Source organism: Dendrobates tinctorius, unplaced genomic scaffold (genome assembly GCF_039654945.1).
Source record: "Dendrobates tinctorius isolate UK_male_01 unplaced genomic scaffold, ASM3965494v1 ptg000034l, whole genome shotgun sequence".
Classification (NCBI taxonomy): domain Eukaryota; kingdom Metazoa; phylum Chordata; class Amphibia; order Anura; family Dendrobatidae; genus Dendrobates; species Dendrobates tinctorius.
Window position 1 is genome coordinate 9818237 of NW_027361702.1, and position 20628 is coordinate 9838864.

The following is a 20628-nucleotide window of genomic DNA, read 5'->3' on the forward strand; positions in this document are numbered from 1 at the left end:
CCATGCTGGAACGCACGCCAGGCACTAGACGCTTACGTGCCATCGCTCTGAAACAGGAAATGCTCCCCTGCATGCTGGCGCCTGTGGCCGCACACTCCTGCAGCGTGACCAGGGATGGACAGCGTGAGCAGAGAGCCCCCCTAAGGGGGAAGGGGCTCAATCCCAGTCGCTCCAGCTCTACTAGCAGGCTGATGGACCTCTCGAATACGAAGGACGAACTCCTGATGGTGCTGTCAGGAGGGACGTCCTGGAAATGAGAAATTGCTGGTCAACTTTTAACCCTTCTAACTTCCTAACAAAAAAATTATGGTTTGAAAATTGTGCAGATGAAAAGGTGATATGTGGGGAAATGTTCTTTAACAACTATTTTGTGTCACAATTATCTGGGCATGGGAATTAAAAGGTTTAAAATTGTGAAAATTTCAAAATTTTCGCCAAATTTCAGATATTTTCACAAATAAACGTAAGTTATATAGAAGATATTTTGCCACTATTTCATAATCAGTGGGACCCGTAGAACCGTACCAGAGTTATCTCATCAAGTGACACTGGTCAGAACTGAAAAATTTGTCCTGGTCATGAAGATGCAAAAATGCTTAGGGGTGAAGGGGTTAAAGCGAACCTGTCAGTAGTTTTGGCCGATATAAGATACGGCCACTGCCTTTCAGGGCTTATATACAGCATTCTATAATGCTGTAGAAAAGCCCCCGGTCCGACCTACAAGATAAGAAAAATAAGTTTTATTATACTCACCCGGGGAGGTGGTCCGGGTACGCCATCTTCCATCTTCTTGCAATGCTACCCTCCTGTTGCTTTATCGCTCCCCGGCATCGCGCTCCTGCGCAGGGGTACTTATCTGCCCTGTTGAGGACAGACCAAAGTACTGCAGTGCACAGGCGTTGGGAAAGGTCAGAGAGGCCCAGCGCCTGCAGTACTTTAAGTACGCCTGTGCAGGAGCGCACGAACATAGGAGGCGCCGGACCCAGACCTGCGGCACCCATCGGACCTGCTACAGTGCTCACTTTCCACTTTTTTTTCCCCCTTTGGCATTCTAAAAGGTACCTTGCTGAATATACACGGTAGCTGTATATAGAGGTGGGAGTACTTGCTACCATCGTGTGCTCTAAGTGTTTATATATGTAGAGCTTCACCTATAGACTAGACCTCTTCACATGCTGAGAGCTGTGCCTTGTGGGAGCTGGTGCGATGGACATACCAATAAGGCTATATCCACACATGCTTTTCGTTGCACACCTTTACGTTCTCTCTGTCAGTCTTGTTGGGTCCTGCATGATCTATATATGTTTTGTTTTCTACTATGTCATTTCAAATGACTTCCAATGAATTAAACATAAACGCAGCCACACAAAATCATTTTTGAAACAAGCGGTAATTTCCAACTTAATCTAAAAACATTCTTTAATAACAATAAAAAACAACATAGTAATCTTTCATGAAAAAAAAACCCAGTAAATAACAGCAACTATTCTGCTGTAATAAATAGGTCAAATATGGACAGAACTGAACACAGGATACATAAACATGCTCTTATAATATAATTCACCCAGACAACCTATTTAAAATAAAAGGAAGCCGAAAGCGATGCATAAACAACAGCAAGAGAAGTGTTGCTTGCAATATCTACATGCGATGCAATAGGTCACAGACATGTACAGGTGGACAAAAGTGGTCGTGCTTTAAAAAAAAAAAAACAACATTTTTGTAATCCAAACTCATATGTATTTTTTGGTCCACTTTGGGCACGAAGATACAAAAGCACCCGAAGAAAAAGGTGTGCCGCGATCATAGTAATACTAGATACTTGGGTATTTTTGGAACACCTTCTTCTTTGGGTGGTTTAAAATCAGCAACAAAATGATTGATTGTCATGGACCTCAGATATATGGAAACATTGGTGGTATACTGCGGTGTGTGAACACGAGGCGCTCGCCCCACTAGGACTGAAGTGAGCGCTCTTCTGTCTTCTTGGAGTACAAGCGTTTCACACTTCTCTGGATGAAAGGCTTAAAATCAGTCAGCCCGCAATTGGAGACAAATTCAATGCAAGTGTCCCAATACTTGCTCTGCAAAAAAGGGAAACATGCAAAGACACGTGTCAAGAAACGAAAAACAAAACATGGCTCCAATGTGCCATGGCCAATACTCAACAGATTTTCAACGATTGTGTTGATAAATGGCTGCTGGACAGTAGTAATATGATCAATGAAAAGTTGATTTTTTGCAGCTGTGCACAAGTCGTTTTCTCATAACTAAAATTAATAACTTCACGTAATAACATTTTCAATAAATATAAAAGGGGTGAAACGAGTTATCATCTATTTATTTTATACCCATTACAAAATAGTGGTGTAGGTCGTACACCCAACTGCAGCTCCATTCACTCTTTATAGAGCTGCTGGAAAAAGTCAAGCACGGCGCTGGGCAGCCCCATAGGGAATGAATGGAGGGCAGATTGAGCATACGCACTGCCACTGCGTCCTGACGGGTACAATGCTCTGCCGATCGGTAAGGATCCCAGCAGTTGGACACCCAGCGATCAACGCATTTTAGGGACGCGTTGCCCCAATCTTCAGGTACAGAGCACTAGTGATAATTAGTTTTCTACACCTGAAGAAGGGGAACGGTACAACCCCAAAAAGTGCTGGGCGCTGTATATCTTAATTTAATAAAGAGAATATACATTGTGATCTTTGGATCCTCTACGTTTGGGGATGCGGTGACCTCCGCCTTATTTTTTTTCTACCTACTGTGCATTACGAGACTGCACCCAGGCAGGCATTTGGAGGAAGCTGGTCTGGTAGCTGCCCACTAAGGTGTGGCATCAGAGTGCTCCGAGCACCACCTCGCTATGTCAGCATGTGTATAAAGCGTATTTGTGAGTATTTAGCCATATACGCAATGGAGAAACTGATGGAAGACATACATCTACGATTTACAGTAAAAATCTTACCTTCAAGATATGGAGGTCAAACATTTGCTCTTCTGACAGCCTCTAAGATGAAACAATATATAAATGTTATCATGCAGTTTTTTAAGCCCATGGTATAAATAAAATACCAAGAAAAGAAAAAAAAAGTCCTTTGTACATGCCATAATGCTATATATTAAAATAATTTTATATACCAACATACAAAACATCCGCTAAACATCAAGAAAGGTTTTCTAGTTTCATACCGCATAAGGACTTTGATATATACAGTGTACATAAGTCTACACACCCGTTAAAATGTTTTTTTTGTTGTCATTTATATAAAAAAAAAAAAATTAATTTCACAACTGTTTCCACCTTTCATGTCACTGATAATATGTACAAATCCTTTTTGAAACAAACTAATCATTTTGAGAAGGGGGGGGGGGGGGTAAAAATAAAACTAAAGTAATGTGGATGCATGAGTGTGAACACTGTCTTATAATAGGGGATGAGGTTGTGTTCAGAATCAGCCAATTACATCTACACTCATGTTAAATAGTTCTCAGCTGCCATCATTGGTCTGGGAGGTTCACAGGACACAGACAGCAACATTAAAGGAGCTGCAGGAATTTCTGGCAAGTACTGTTTGTGTCCTGCATGCGACCACAATCTCCTGTATGCGTCACTGGTATCACAAAGATAACTATGCATTTGAACAAGCACACAGTTTGGGACAGTGAGAGTCATTATAAAAAGAACTGTTCTGATAGCAGCAGATAGTGGGTGGATTGTGATTATTCACAGTTTATAACAGCAGCTTGACAGGAGCAGAGGGGGAGGAGTGCAGCTAACTTTTAATGGGCTGCAGAGAAGTGACTGGGATATAAGGAGTTAACTTCTCTCCTGGAGTGTCAGACAGTGGTCGCTACCCTTCATAGAAACCAGCTCTACACTACCAAAGATAAAAGCTCACAATGCATTAGAATGACAATAGATAGAAAAAGCAAATCGATTGACAACTTATTTTCATGCTATCTAACTAAAGCAAAATAATATCCTAGGAATACCCTTTTAAACTGCAGGATTCTTTGTTTTCACCATTCCAGACAGTTACAGTACTGTGCGTGAATTGAGACTTTTGCAGTTAACCAATCATCTTGACACACATATTAGTCACAGAGCATTAATAGGATTGTTTGGGCATAGGCATCTGATGACTTGTCTACACAACAGACCATCAATATCAGATCGATAGAGGTAGGTCAGCTGGCCCCTGCACAGATCAACTGATTTTTGCTCTGGTGGAAGCCAGAATTAAAGATTTTGAAGGTGGCTGAGCAGCACAGCTCTATTCAAAGTGTAGCGGCCAATGCAGCACAGTTTCTATTTAAAAGAACAAGAGCTGTGCTTCAGCACCTGGCAGTGACTACTACATTTTCAATGGAACTGTGCCCAGCTGCCAGAGCAAAAATCAGCTGATTGGTGGAGGGGTCGGGCGTTAGATCCCCACCGATCTACTACTAATGACCTATCCTGTAGATAAGTCATACCATATCTATGCCCTTTAAAAGAGTAGGAAGTGCCACTGATCTAACAATGTAATCTGTATAATCATGAAGCAGATCAGCTGGCCCTGATGAGGATGGATTTAATTTGCAGATCCTGTCCAGAATCCCAGCACTTTCAGATGGTAACACCATCTTCTGTAAGAACCAGGCCCATCAATGGTAACTCCATACACGCACATCTTAGCTGTGTGTGACAAATATAGAAAGTAAAGCAATGTGCTTGTGTACTCCCTTACATCTCTAAGAAGGGCGACAGAGTAGCTCATTAATGCAGGGTGGTGGACGATATTGAAAGCCTTCTTATACTTGCGAATGTTAGCCTGTACAAATAGCTCTCGCGCCATCTTGATACCCTGCGGATGGGTGTCTTGGTTATAACCTTGTGATGTCCAAAGACACCCGACCATGGCAGTCAGGTACTGGTTGTACACGTGGTACGTCTGGTGGCTGATATTCACAAGCATGTGACTCTAAATAAAGGCGAAAGTGGAGATAAAAAAATGTAAGTATGATTGTCCAAAAGTCACACTTAAAATTCCAACACGTTACTTGCATCTCACACTTTATTGTACTCTTCTTACTTGTTCGTTCCTTTTTGCCATCGTGAGATTATCCCTGAACCTGTAAAATTATGTTCACAAAAAAGTAAATAAAAAAATTATTCAAGGGAATTGGTCTCTAGATTTTTGCAACCTAATCTGAGATCAGCATGATGTAGGGGCAGAGACCCTGATTCCAGCCATTTATCACTTACTGGGCTGCTTGCTGCAGTTTTTATAAAATAACTGCTTATCAGCAGGAGATTATCACTAAACCTTCTCCATGTTGGCCAACCACACCCGCACCGCTAATTGGCAAATGGCAGCTTCCTGCTTATGTAAAGAGTACACAGTAAGCAGACAATCACTGATGTGGACGAGGTTATACAGAGCTCAACATTCAGAGAACTGCTAGACCTGCAGTAGAGAAACAGGGATTTTTGTGTACTCACCGTAAAATTATTTTCTCCAAGCCACTCATTGGGGGACACAGGACCATGGGTGTTATACTGCTGCTACTAGGAGGCTGACACTAAGTAAACACAAAAAGATTAGCTCCTCTTCTGCAGTATACTCCCGCAAACTGGCTCCAGCCGAACCAGTTCCGTTAGAAAGCAGCAGGAAAACAAGAACATATAATGAAAGTATAAAAAAGTCAAACCAAAGAACATATTCAAGCCATAAGGGTAGGTGCTGTGTCCCCCAATGAGTGGCTCGGAGAAAATGATTTTACGGTGAGCACACAAAAATCTTTTTCTCCAACACCACATTGGGGGGACAAAGGACAATGGGACGTCCTAAAGCAGTCTGTCTAGAGATGCGCTACTGCCGCCTGCAAGATCTGTCTGCCCAGGCCTGCAATCTGCGGAAGCCTGAGTATGGATGTTGTAGTGCTTCAAGAATGTGTGCAGAATGGACCAAGTCGCAGCATTGCAAACCTGTTCTACCGACGCATGGTGCAGAATGGCCCAAGAGGCACCCACCGACCCAGTGGAGTGTGCCCTAATCCCCGCTGGGATAGGCTTGCCTCTGACACAGTAAGCTTCTTGAATAGCCGAGCGTATTCAACTGGCTATTGTGGACTTTGAAGCGGCGAGTCCCTTTCTGTGACCCTCAGGAAGAACGAATAAGATGCCCATCTTGCGGAAAGATGCAGTCCATGAGACGTATCTTCTGAGGGTTCTCACCAGGTTCAGAGTGTGAAGAGCCCTCTCAAAATGGTGAATTGGTGTCGGGCAAACAATGTCCTCATTAAGATAAGAAGAGCCCACTTTGGGCAAAAAGGACGAGGACGGTCTAAGAACCAAATTGTCCTAGTGAAAAATGAGGAAAGGGGCTCTACAGGAAAGAGTGGCTAGCTCTGATACGAGCATGATTGACGTCATCGTGACAAGGAAGGTGACCTTCCATGAAAGGTGGGTCAGAGAGACGTCCTGTAGAGGCTCGAAGGGAGCCTCCTGTAGAACACCCAGGACCAGGTTAAGGTCCCAGGCTTCAAATGGCCTTCTCTAGGGAGGTACCATGTGGGAGACCCTCTGAATGAAAGTCTTCACCTGCAGCTTAGAAGCAATCCGACACTGGAACAAAACTGATAAAGCAGAGATCTCGCCTTAGAGGGAACTAAGCGCTAGGCCTGAGTCCAGACCGGTCTGAAGGAACTACAAAATAGTCGGAATGGAGAAGGCAAGAGGAGAACGACCGCGTTCCCTGCACCATGCGAAAACCGCTTTCCAGGTGCGGTGATAAATGTGACCGGATGCGCGTTTCCAAGCGCTAATCATAATGGAAACCACTTCTCGGGAAAACCCAGCTAAGGTTAGTACCCAGGATTCAACGGCCAGGCCGTTAAACACAGGACCCTTGAATTCCAGTGGCAAATCGGGCCCTGGGAGAGCATCGAAGCCATCTGATCCACGTCCGGAGTCCCCCAGCGATAACAAATCTGTTGGAAGACGTCCGGATGAAGTGACCACTCTCCCGAGGCGAGGCCCTCACGGCTGTGGAAGTCTGCACCCAGTTTTCCACGCCCAGGATGTGAACTGCTGAGATGACTGACCAGGTCAACTCAGCCCAGCGTATAATGTGTTCCACCTCCTGCATTGCCGCCCTGAAGCGGGTGCCCCCCCTGATGACTGATATATGCCTCAGTAGTGGAATTCAAGCAAAAAAGGAAGCACACTGTAGCGCCAAACCATGCAAACATGAAAAATGAATAATGAATTGCATTACTGCATTAGAAGTATGAAAAATTGAGAAAGTTTTGCGCATAAAATGGCCAAATTATGTGTACCTGGAAGCCACGTTAAGGCATTTCTCGTTTTCCAGGTCCCTATTCTATGCCAATCCTCACCAAGACTGTAGTCTCCATCTGAATGGGAGCCTATGAAAAATCCTCTGTTAGGACTGAAGTCTATATCTCTGTGGAGGGGAAATGGCCCTGGTTTGATTAAAAACGCCTGCAGCTAACAGGTGGAGTGCTCAGTCAGAAGGTAAATGAATACAAATTTCAAAAATTGAAATTTGTAATCAGTAGTGGCATTGTCCGACTGTATTCGGATGGGACAACCCGCCAGGAGGTGATGGAACCGCCGCAGGGTCAACCGAATCGTCCAAATTTCCAGGACGTTGATCGGAAGCCGTGACTCCCAAGGGGACCAGCGCCCCTGGGCAGTGTGATGGCAAAAGACAGCCCCCCAGCCTAGAAGACTGGCGTTGGTAATGACCACCAGCCATTGAACCAGGAGAAAAGATTTCCCCTGGGTGAGGGAAGACCACAACGTCCACCACCAGAGCGCTCGCTTGACCCGCAGAGACAAGCGGCATAGAGGGTCGAGAGAGAAAGGGTTCCTGTCCAAGGCCGCCAGAAGCTCAAGCTGCAGAGGACAGAGGTGTAGCTGGGCAAAGGGAACAGCTTCCATCCCTGCCACCACCTTACCCAGGACTCCCATGCCGAATCAGCTAGAGTGAGGAAATGGGCGGCAAAGTGCCCGGGCCCCCTGTTGAAGGGCTATGACCTTGTCTCGAGGGAGAGGTCATTCCTAAAAAGGATATCTGCTGGGCTGGGACAGGGGAAGATTTGTTTAAGTTTATCAGCCATCCCAGGCGAGAAAGTGTATCCTACGTGATACAGACCGCACTCTGCGCTGGCTTGGAAAGACGGGCCCTTGATTAGGAGGTCGTCCAAATATGGCAAAATGACCACGCCCCGTAAGTGCAGAATGGACATGACGGCCACCATGACCTTTGTGAACACTCTGGGAGTGGTTGCGAGGCCGAAGGGCAAAGCTGCAAACTGGAAATGTTCCTCGCGGACGGCAAAGCAAAGGAAACTTTTGGTGACAGGGAAAAAAAAAATAAAAAATCGGGATATGAAGGTAGGCATCCCAGATGTCGATGGATGCTAGGAACTCCCCCTTCTCCATTGAAGTGATGACAGAACAGAGCGACTCCATCATGAAGTGCTGGACCTTGTCAAACTTGCTTAGGAGCTTCAGATCCAGAATGGGCCGCACCGCTCTCTTGGCATAGCGAATCGATGGCTTGGTAGAAAAGTCGAGCCGGCGCCCTGCTTCGGGAGGGCAAGAGGGGACGAACCGAGCCAGAGGACGGGAAGAAAATTCTATCTTGTATCCGGAAGACACCAGGTCTCTGACCCATTCATCGTGGACGACAGAGAGCCAGATGGTGGTGTCAACTGGATAATGCCGTGAGTCATTTGGCCGAGAATCTATGGGACCTGGATCCCTTAGACCTAGATGGCTTGGGACGGCTCTTCCATGACTAGTTGGTCTTACACAAGACCTGGCGATCCCTGTCACTCCCGAGGGGAGTGTCCTTATCTGGAAGAGGTGGTTACATTGGACCAACCAGGATTGTCATGAAAGGCCCGGAAACGCGTCTGTTGCTGACTACGAAAAGGTCGCCCAGTTTTCTGCTGGGGGAGGAATTTACTTTTTCCTCCTGTGGCGTCCAAGATAAGCTGATCCAGCTTCTCTCAAAATAAACGACCGCTCTGGTAGGGCAGAGATGTTAGGGACTTTTTGGACGCAGAGTCCGCTCGCCATTCCCTGTGCAACAGTACCCATCTGATGGTGATGGCATTTGAGGCTGCATGTGCAGCACAGTTAGCAGAGTCCAGAGAAGCGTGCAACAAATATTCCCCGGCCAAAGTGATCGGATTGGCCCGGTCTGCTGTCTCCGGGGGGGAAGGTCACTATCCTGAATGGTTCTGGTCAGGGTACCAGCCCAAGAGACCATAGCTTTAGCTACCCATGCTACGGCAAAAGAAGGAGAGTGCCGAGCCAGAGGCTTCGAAAACCGAACGGGCAAGGTTCTCTATCTGACGATCTGTCGGATCTTTAACCGAGGACCCATCGGGTAAGGACAGGAGGGGTGACTCGGGCCATTTCGTCCGCAAATTTGCAGAAAAGGGATATCTAGTCTTGCAGTGTGTGAGAAAGCGCTAAATCGTGGCCAGACCCACAGCCGTGACTTCACAAAATGGGTGGAACTTCCAGATTACTGCCGGCAATAGGCCCAAGCCGAGGGCTAAATTTCTGCCGACGGCCGGAACGCAGCTGGAGGGAAAGGCCATGGGAAATAGCGCCACATACGGAGGCCCTCCGCCGGCAATACTGACCTGTTCGCCCAGACGGTCGTGGCCCGGACGCACACCCAGCCCATCTTACCAGCGGTGTGTTTCCCGGCATGAAGCCACCGCAGGGGATGAAGAGCAGGGCTTGGGCTCCAAACAAACCCATGTCAGCTGCTCTAGTTTGGACAGTGCAGGGACCCTGATGCCACTCCGTTTGCAGGGAGGGGAAGAGGGACCGTCAGACTTCCTTCCATTGCCGCTGTATATCAGGAGCGATGCAGTGGGGGCCGCACGGCCGCCATAAGTGCCTCTGGACATCCAAGGGTTTAACTCCCCGAGGATGGATCAGGGCTGTTGGTCCGGCACAGAAAAAAGCGGAATGAGCCTGGACGCACAGGAGGGTACATCTAGGCGACACTCCATGTTCACATCTGTTGCCAGAATGGGGAAAGCGGTGCCCTAAAGGAAACTGTCGCCCCTAAAAAAAATCTCAGGCCTACCAATGACAAACGATGCAGGAGGGGGGTACTTGGAGGCAACACTCCACGTTCCTGCCTGCTCTAGTTTTGGGGAGAGCGGCGCCCTTAAGGGATCCATCGCCCCCCTGAAATCCTTGAAAAATTAAGAGAAAAATAAAAAAGCTATAGATGTGATCTGAAAAACAGAGAACATGTGCCAACTACTGACACTAAGCTTGAACTGGTTCGGCTGGAGCCAATGTGCGGGTGTATACTGCAGAGGAGGAGCTAATCTTTTTGTGTTTACTTAGTGTCAGCCTCCTAGTGGCAGCAGCATAAAACCCATGGTCCTGTGTCCCCCAATGAGGCGAAGGAGGAAACAGTTTTTAATCAAAATTGCAGCACGCAGCCCAGGAAGTGATACATGGCTGGAATCAGGGACTCTGCCCCTACACCATGATGCTCTCAAATGGGAGTAGCAAAAACCTGGTGACAGACTCCCTTTAATCTACCAAATACAGGATCTTGCCTCTGAATACCATACCTAAGCATGATGAAGCAGAGCTGGTTAAGGTTGACAGAGTCTGTACAGAGAAGAGCCGTATAAAAGACTGCAGGAGGTGGAAGTACAATCAAGGGCAAATTAAACCATGTATATATATTACAGACCTGTAAAGATAAAAATGGAAAATATTACATATTCATCAGATTTGTGGGCGACCTGTGTGAGAGGGATGGTTTAATAGAAGCCAAATGCTATACTCCAACATTTAACCCCTTCACGACCATTGACATATATTTACGTCAAAGGTTGTGTCCCTGAGTTTGGTGAGAGCTGCGATGCTGAGCCCGTATCTTTCCCCGCACTTGATGACCCAACCCGTGGCTGTTAACCAGGTAAATCCTGATGTCAATCACTGGCTGCAGGATTTAACACGCGCCAGCAGGAAGCACATCACAAATCCTACCCACCGGCGCTCCTGTCACGTGATCATGGGGAACCAATGAGTTGTCATGACAGCTGGGGATCTCCAGAAGACTCCCCTGCCCCCCAGTCAAAAAATATGTTTGAGTCCCCTTCTGAGGAAGAGATTCTCAAAATGCGCGTGGACCCTTGGTAATTATGTGCACTATACTTCATACTTGGTGATATTACCATGCATTTGCTATCACTTTTACTTTCTGTCAGCTTTGTTCTTGGACTCCTGTATGATTTTGAAGTTTTTTTTATATAGCTTTTCACATCTTTATGCATAATATTTCAGAGTCTTTCTAAACAAAAAAAACCCAGTTAAGTCCTGTTGATTGACTTATGTCCTAGTTTACTTGCACTTTATCCTGTTTTACTTAAGCATATCTGCCTTTATATACTAATTTAAGGATTATCATTGCAAGTTCTTGTACTTTTTGTTTACAATTTCTGGACATAGTTCTCTGCTCAGTGTTGACTTGTTTTCTCATTTTTCCTGTGTGATTTCATCTCCTTTTTATCAAGAGATTTTTAACATATGTCTCAATAAAATTTACATTTTATATGCAAATCTATTGGAGGACTATTTTTTTTTGCATAGGTTGTTTCAGGTAAATCCTGTTGTCAATCACTGGCTGCAGGATTTAACACACACCAGCAGGAAACACATCACATATCCCACACGCCCCTGTCACGTGATAGCGGGGAACCAATGAGTTGTCATGACAGCTGGGGATCTCCAGAAGACCCCACCGGCCCCCAGTCAAAAAATATGTTCGAGTCCCCACGGCTGCATGTCTTGGGGCTGTTCGACAGCCGTAACACATGCAGAGATTTCCTAATAAACAGGTAATCCTGGATGTGTTATGGCTGTCCAACAGCAGTAAGATATGCCGGCACGGGGACTCGAATGTATTTTTTGACCACACCGAAGACACTCGTTAGCACCCGAGCATGCTCCAATAACACCTTATTCAAGAACGATCGCTCATCGCTAGTGACAACTGTTTGTGTTGTTCTATATTGTTCCTTTTGATAATGTATTATGCTTGTTTAAAAACTATCTTGAAACATTTCAATTAAAAAAATGTATTTAGCCCCTTCACCACAGCACTTGTTTGCACGTTCCTGACCAGGCCAATTTTTACAATTCTGGCTACTGTCACTTTATGAGGTAATAACTCTGAAATGCCTTAGTACATCCCACTGACTGTGACACTGTTTTCTCGTGACATGTTGTACTTTATGACAGTGGTAAAAATTTCTACGTTATGACTTACGCTTATTTGCGAAAAAAACTGAAATTTGGCGAAAATTTTTAAAATTTAGCAATTTTCAAACTTTTAATTTCTATGCCCTTAAATCAGAGTTATGTCACACAAAATAGTTAATAAATAACATTTCCCACATGTCTACTTTACATCAGCACAATTTTTGAAACATAATTTTTATTAGGAAGTTATAAGGGTTAAAAGTTGACCATTTATTTCACATTTTTCCAACAAAATTTACAAAACCATTTTTTTAGGGACCACATCACATTTGAAGTGACTATGAGGGGTCTACATGGCAAAAAATACCCAAAAGTGACACCATTCTAAAAACTGCACCCCCTCAAGCTACTCAAAACTACATTCAAGAAGATTCTTAACCCTTCAGGTGCTTCACAAAAACTGAAGCAATGTGAACGGGAAGAATGAACATTTAACTTTTTTTCACAAAAAATTTAACTTTAGACCCATTTTTTTTTATTTTCACAAGGGTAACAGGACAAACTGGACCAAAAGATTTGTTTTGCAATTTCTCCTGAGTATGCAGATACCCCATATGTGGGGCAAAACTACTGCTTGGGCGCCTGGCAGGGCTCAAAAAGGAAGGAGCGCCATTTGCTGGAATCATTATTGGACACCATGTCGCGTTTGGAGAACCCCAGATGTTCCTAAACACTGACCTAAATTTGCGAATTAGACCCCTCAAGGAACTTATCGTGTCGTGAGTACCTTGAACCTCCGCTTCACAAAAGTTTATAACGTAGAGCTGTGAAAATAATTTAAAAAAGTCTAATTTTTCCCACAAAAATGTTCTTTTCATCCCAAATTTTTTATTTTCACAGGTGTAACAGAAGAAATGCATTGTACAATTTGTTGCACAATTACTCCAGAGTATGATGATACCAAACAAGTAGAGGAAAGCTACTGTTTGGGCGCATGACAGGGCTCAGAAGGGAAGGAGTGACGTTTTGGACCACAGACTTTGATGGAACAGTCTGCGGGTGTCAGGTCATATTTGGAGAGCTCCTGATGTGCCTAAACAGTGGAAATCCCCACAAGTGACCGCATTTTGGAAAGTAGACCCCTAAAGGAATTTATTTAAGTGTGTGGTGAGCACATTGAATTCCTAGGTGCTTCACAGAATTTTACAATGTTGATCTGTGAAAATGGAAAAAAAAAATGTTTTTCCCACAAAAATGTTGTTTTAGCCTCAAATATTTTCATTTTTTTACAAGGATAGCAGGAGAAAATGGACTGCATAATTTGTTGTGCAACTTCTCCTGACTACGCAGATACCCCACATGTGTTTAAAAATTACTTTTGAGGCACAGAGCAAAGCAAGAAGCGGCACATTGGAGTTCAAAACTTTCAGGACATGTCACATTGGTAGAGACCCTGAGGTGTCAAAACAGCATAACCCACCTGAGTGACCCCATTTTACAAACTACACCCCTCAATTAATATGATGTGCATTGATCATATTGACACCACATGTGCCTCAGAATTTTATTCCATTGGGCATTGAAGAAAAAATAATTACATTTTTACCACCAAAATTTAGTTTAAGGCTGTGTTCACAAGTAGCGTTTTTTTCGCGGATTTGCCAATAAATCCGCTATAAAAACGCTTAAAATAAGCTTCCCATTCATTTCTATGCATTTTGCACTTTTTGTGCATATAGATGTGTTTTTACCGCGAAAAAAACGCTTTGCGGTAAAAAACGCAGCATGCTCATTAATTTCGCGGATTTTTCCGCATTTCCTTGTGTCTGGAACCGCGCGGAAAAAAAATGCATGAAAACCGTGCGGAAAACGCGCAGAAAAAACGCGCGGTTTCTGGGAAGGAATCCGGTTTTTATGCAGAAATTTGCACACCCCATTTTTTACATTTTCACACTGGGAAATTGGTAAGAATTTGTCCCACAATTCCTGCTGAATGTAGAAATACCCAATATGTGGCTGTACAGTACTGCTTAGCCACACAGCGAGACTACCAGTAAAGTAGAAGACCCCTATATTTCCATTAACAGATGACAGATCTGAATGGGGACTTGAGTTGAAGCTTTTATTGGGAACATTTTACATAACATTTGGGATCACATTTATCCTGTGCTCTCCGATGAGCACTTAGTTTGGGGTTTCCATGTAAATCTCTGAGTGATGTGACAGATGAAACCCCTGAGGGATCCACTCATTACAATGAGGCAGCAGAGTTACTCTGGACTCTGTCTGGTCTCTGTTCAGAGGTGTCCTTTTCAGAAGTGCACAAAACTGTGGCGGACCGCGTGTTTATGCATGCCTAAAAAGACGGACAGCGTCTGATCACAGGTCAGACGGCATCCACAGTGCCTCCATCTGCCTCATTATAGGGAATCTTCTGCCTAGAGTTCTGTCTGTATCATGTATTTCAGAAATTTACATGGAAACCGAAGTGTAAGCACTCAGCGCAGAGCACTGGATAAATGTGAGCTGAGACTTACTGCGACCTTTTGGAGGCAGGTGAAGAATTGTTTTTATATTTTATGCTGTTCCTCATGCGGTATAAGTGATTACACGGTGTGATTACAGTGATAACAGATTTATATCGGGTTTTTATGTTTAACTGATGTCATACAGTAAAAGACGCTTTTATTGCAAAAATGCATCACCATATTTTGTTAGACTTTTTTTTCCGTATTTCAGTTGACAGAGATCATGTGAGGGGGCTTGTTTTTTGTGGGACAAACTGATGTTTTTATTGGTATCATTTTTGGGCATATGATATTTTCTGATCACTTTCTATTCCAATTTTTGGAAGGCAAAATGATCAAAAAACAGCAATTCAGGAATTTTTTTTTTCTTTTTTTATGCCGTTCTGCATGTGGTAAAATTGATAAGGCAGCTTTATTCTTCCCAAATAGAAATAGAAAGAAATAGCCAGCTCACCAGAGATCAAGCGCAGAAACTCGGAGCTCCGTGCGGACCAACGTCATAGACCATAGAAGGAAAGTTCTGCTCCAGCTGCTATTAAAATCTTCTTTAATGAAAAACCATTAAAACATACAATGGTGAAGACTCTCCATGTAACCACACCACAACAGAGATGACAGGCTACGCGTTTCGACCAGACGGTCTTTGTCAAAGCCATGTTTGAAATTTGCCTTAGATTAGACATATACATATCTAATCTAAGGCAAATTTCAAACATGGCTTTGACAAAGACCGTCTGGTCGAAACGCGTAGCCTGTCATCTCTGTTGTGGTGTGGTTACATGGAGAGTCTTCACCATTGTATGTTTTAATGGTTTTTCATTAAAGAAGATTTTAATAGCAGCTGGAGCAGAACTTTCCTTCTATAAGCTTTATTCTTCGAGTCAGTACGATTACAACAATACTACATTTATATTTTTTGTGTTTTGGTGCTTTTACACAATAAAAACTATTTTATACAAAAAATACTTATTTTTGCATTGCTTTATTCTGAGAACAACTTTTTTATTTTTCTGCTGATGGAGCAGTATGGCGGCTTGTTTTTTGCGGGACAAGATACCATTTTTAGCAATAACAATTTTATTTACATTCATATTTTTGATCGCGTCTTATTGCACTTTTCGTTCGGCGGTATGATAAAAAACGAGGCAAAAAACTTTTTTTTTTACGGTGTTCACTGAAAGGGTTAACTGGGTGTCAGCTCTCATATACAGCTGACACCCGCACTTGATTGCAGCGGCGCTTAGTTTGAGCAAGTGTGATCGTCTAGAAGTATATGAACAGTAGTTTGTGGGAACGCAGCGTCGTACATATACTGCGTATGTTGGGAAGGGGGTTAAAATAAAAAAGAAACTGGCTGGGTGGATCAAGAAGCCTAAACCACATGAGCTATAGAAGATTTTAAATAAAATGTTTGTTTTTTTTTTTTGTAAATTTTAGGCTGCTTTTACTCTTGCCGTGTTTTTGCGGGCCCCTTTTGCGGCCCCAATAGATTTCCCGTATGGCTGTGTATACAGCCGTGAAACAATATAGAGCTTGCTCGATATTTTTCACGGCTCACAGACACTACCTCCATTTAAATCAATGGTACTGCAAAAACAACGTTAAGTTAGCTATAATAGGAAAAAACAGCAATTCGGGCCGCAAAAAAACGGCCAAATGTAAAAGTAGCAAACTTGGCCCTCAAAAATTCCACAGTGCGCTGTACGGCCGTGAGGGCTGTATTTGCGGCCGTGATAAAAGATCAAGCATGTTCCATCTTTTTCACGGCATACGGACACAGCCCCCATTGTAAATCAATGGGCCACAAAAACAAACAGAAGACTGTTTTTGCGGTGCAGCGTGACTTCTGGTTTTGCGGAACCCCGTTTTTTTTCCAATACTATTTCCATTGCATTGAAAAAATGAAAAATGGCGATCCGCAAGCTTTTTTGCAGTCCGTTATTGTGTCAGACAGCAAAAAATGCCGTGATACGGCCCGCAATAACGGGCAACATTAAAAGCGGTAAGTGTCAAAGTGGCCTAAGACAGATTTGCAGGTAATCTGCAGCAAAATCAGCAACACAGGTATTTAATTGCAGATACTCTAGAGCAGACCTGGGTAAAGTGCGGCCCACGGGGCTGTAAACCAGAGGTCCACGAGCCGCACTGTGCCCGCCTGCTCGCTGTCTCCATTGTCTCCCTAGGCGCAGTCAGCATTGGTTGAGGAGGTGTGTGGCGCCCCTGAGGCTCAGTCGCCACAGAGGTACTGCACCTTCCTCTCTCTTTAAAGGTGTGGTACCCCACCATCCGGGTAAGTTGGGAGCTCCTTTCTTCACTCCAACACTCGCACCCCACACAACAGGGTAGTTCTGCACAACCACATTGCGGCTCCTTGCTCAGAGGGTAGCAGAGCACCTTTGGTGGTTCCCTGCTTGGAACGCTGGACGTGCTGGGAGGTGCAGAGGCGTATCCGGGGGGGGGGGGGGGGGGCAGCAGGGGCAGTTGCCCCGGGCGCAACCAGCAGGGGGGCGCAGTCGGGCCGCCTAATGCAGCGGTTAGCAATGTCTCCCCCCCCCCCAGCGGCTGCGTTCTGCCGCTCCCCGTCCTTTGAGTCGGATGTTCTCTCTGACGGAAGAAAAGGAGGCCGCGCCGGCTCCCAGGCAGCAATTGTACTGGCGTCTACACAGACGCCATTACAATTGAAGCTCTGACCGCCGGGTCAGAGCGACGTCAGCAGCGTGATCAGGTTATGTGATCACGCTGCTGACGTCACTCCCCAGTGCCCAGAGCAAACGCTGGTGGAGGTGATAAGTGTGCTCCACTGTGGAGCTGAAGAACCACCGAAGATGGGAGATGGGGGTTAATGAGTGGAGATGGGGGTTGTGTGGAGATGGGGGTTAATGAGTGGGGATGGGGGTTAATGAGTGGAGATGGGGGTTAATGAGTGGAGATGGGGGTTAATGTTTGGGGGGTTCATGAGTGGAGATGGGGGTTAATGAGTGGAGATGGGGTTAATGAGTGGAGATGGGGTTAATGAGTGGAGATGGGGGTTAATGTGTGGGGGTTAATGAGTGGAGATGGGGGTTAATGTGTGTGGGTTAATGAGTGGAGATGGGGGTTAATGTGTGTGGGTTAATGAGTGGGGATGGGGGTTAATGAGTGGAGATGGGGGTTAATGAGTGGAGATGGGGGTTAATGAGTGGAGATGGGGGTTAATGTGTGTGGGGTTACTGAGTGGGGATGGGGGTTAATGTGTGGGGGTTAATGAGTGGGGATGGGGGTTAATGAGTGGGGATGGGGGTTAATGTGTGTGGGGTTACTGAGTGGGGATGGGGGTTAATGTGTGGGGGTTAATGAGTGGGGGCTACATAATGTGTGGGGGGATTTGGGTGTAGGGACGGGGTTATTGAGTGGGGATGGGGATACTTAATGTGGGGGGATTTGGAGTGGGGATAGGGGATTTAATGTGTGTGGGGATTTGGAGTGGGGATGGGGGGTACTTAATGTGTGTGGGGGATTGGGGATGGGGGGATTTGGAGTGGGGATGGGATTTAATGTGTGTGGGGAGATTTGAGGACACAAAATGAAGAGTATGTATGAGGGCATGTATGAGGAATACTGTAGAGAACGGGGTGCTCACTGCCAATTTAGGTTCTCAGAGTTAAAAGACATATTGTACAGTAGAAAAACCTCGGCACACAATTTATGAAATATAATGCTCAACTTTATAAGACTAAAGCAATTCTGATAAAGTTATTTCAATACATATATGCTGATACAAAGAAAGTACCTCAGATTACCACCACAGAGATAAACAGTATTGTTTATCTCTGTGGTGGTAATCTGAGGTAATTTCTTTGTATCAGCATATATGTATTGAAATGTTTATCTCTGTGGTGGCAGTCTGAGGTACTTTCTTTGTATCAGCATGTATGTATTGAAATAACTTTATCAGAATTGCTTTAGTCTTATAAAGTTGAGCATTATATTCCATAAATTTTGTGTGCCGAGGCATGTATGAGGAAATAGTTTGCGGGATGGGTGCAGACTGTATGGGGAGCGAACGGGTAAATGTATGTGGACACAGTATGAGTAGCGATGGGAAAAATGTTTGTGGACACAGTATGGGGAGTGAGGGTGATGGGATGTGTGCAGACACAGTATGGGGAGTCGGGGGTATGTGTGAGCAGACAGTAGAGAGAGTGAGGGGGTAAATATATGAGGAGACAGTATGGTGAACAAGTGGGATGTTAGAGGAGACAGTATGAGGAGGGAGGGGAATAGTGTGAGACAACAGAATATTGCAGATATTTTTATTTAGGAGCATTATAATGACACTTCTGTCTTTAAGGCATCGTGTGGAGAATTGGTGCAGAAGACCGGAGAAGATGGAAGTCTACTGAGACGAGATGTGGATGAGAAAACTCATCATGGGGTCTGGACAAGAAGAAGTAAAGAAGGAGAATGACTCCAGAGACGACGTCATCTATAAGGTACCTGGATGTAAATAATATTTGTGATACAGACTTATTCTCATGTTTTTATTTGTTAGTAACATTAAAGGGGTTGTCCAGGTCGGTGATGAGTCTGCTGTTATTCTATGTGACTGCAGACTTCTGAATTCTCACAGTGCTCACTGAACGCTGTCAGGATTCTCTCGTGCCGGTAATTTACATACATGCAGTCACATGCTGACTAGACATGCGTGGCCTCACTCAATGAAAATGAACTGAGCGAGGCCGGGCACGTCTAGTCAGAATGTGGCCAGAAGTATATAAATCACATGCTTGTGCTGTGCTGACTGTACATCGGCAAGGGAGAATCCTAAAAGTGTGCAGTGCATTCGTTGTGAGAATTCAGTCATCACATGGACAGTTCACTCATATGCGATTTTCACAGTTATGGTCTTGTGACAACAAGCCTCTCATCCTGCTTTCAGTTTTTTACTGAACATTGAGAGCATTAGGGAGAGCAGCTTGTGGGTACTTGCAAGTCGCATATGTACTGGGGGGGGGGGGGGTTGGGCACCGAGCCAAATTCTTGCCCCGGGTGCCAGAAAGTCTAGATACACCAATGGGGAAGTGGGTGGAGTTAAGATACATAAAAGAGTGGGAAAGTGTAGGATGCGAGGTTCAGTCTGACAGGTGGTCAGTCGGGTAGGAAGTCATTCAGACAGGAGTGAGGATCCCTGGAAGAAGGGATGGAGGAAGGAGTGCTGCAGCTGCCTCAGTGATCTGAGCCAGCTGGCACAGGAAAGGAAAAGAAGGAGAAAGACGTAGAACTGAAACCTAAGCTTCCATAAGAAAGAGAGACAAGTACGGAACGAAGGAGTAGAGAGAACAGAGAGGACGTGGGTTGGAAGAGGAACCCTGCCTATAGGTTCTCAGTGCAAGGCCGGGGCCCGGTCCCCGAGGTTGTATGGACACTTATGGTTCTGCAGCAGACACCGGTGGAGTAGTTGGCTGTAAATGCACTACTCCCATCCAAGACTTGGGGCACAACAGCAAGTGGATAGAGAGCCGGGACTCAGGAGCAGGGCTGTGGAGTCGGAGTCGTGGAGTCGGTGCTCATTTTGGTGGAGTCGGTGCTCATTTTGGTGGAGTCGGCGTTGGAGTCGGTATAAAATGGACCGACTCAGACTCCTAAAACATATAATAAATTGGGTACAGTAGTTCAATGCAGAATATGATGAATATTTTTTCATAGGAATTTGGGAAAGTTATGAAATGTCCTATAAATGACTGTTCTATTCCTGATCTAAGGCTACATTCACACACAGCGGTTTTCCTGCGTTTTTTGAGGATACGTTTTTCAGCTGCAAATGCAGATCAGCTTTTTAAAAAACCG

At 44.9% G+C, this 20628-nt stretch overlaps 1 protein-coding gene across 2 annotated transcripts in view; it reads right to left on the reverse strand.

Moving 5' to 3' along the window:
• Positions 1–1393: 1393 nt before the first annotated feature.
• The window catches only part of CENPI (centromere protein I), a 166645-nt gene continuing 147410 nt past the window's right edge, over positions 1394–20628 (reverse strand). Inside the window, exons 18-22 of one of the 2 annotated variants that reach the window (XM_073573088.1) lie at positions 10636–10760; positions 5082–5121; positions 4737–4970; positions 2972–3013; positions 1394–2084 (exon numbers count right to left, since the gene is read on the reverse strand). In XM_073573088.1, the coding sequence (XP_073429189.1) occupies positions 1956–2084; positions 2972–3013; positions 4737–4970; positions 5082–5121; positions 10636–10760 (570 nt within the window). In that variant the 3' untranslated portion in view covers positions 1394–1955. Of the gene's footprint in view, positions 2085–2971; positions 3014–4736; positions 4971–5060; positions 5122–10635; positions 10761–20628 lie in introns of those variants that run through there. The other variant, XM_073573089.1, reaches the window with a different exon arrangement.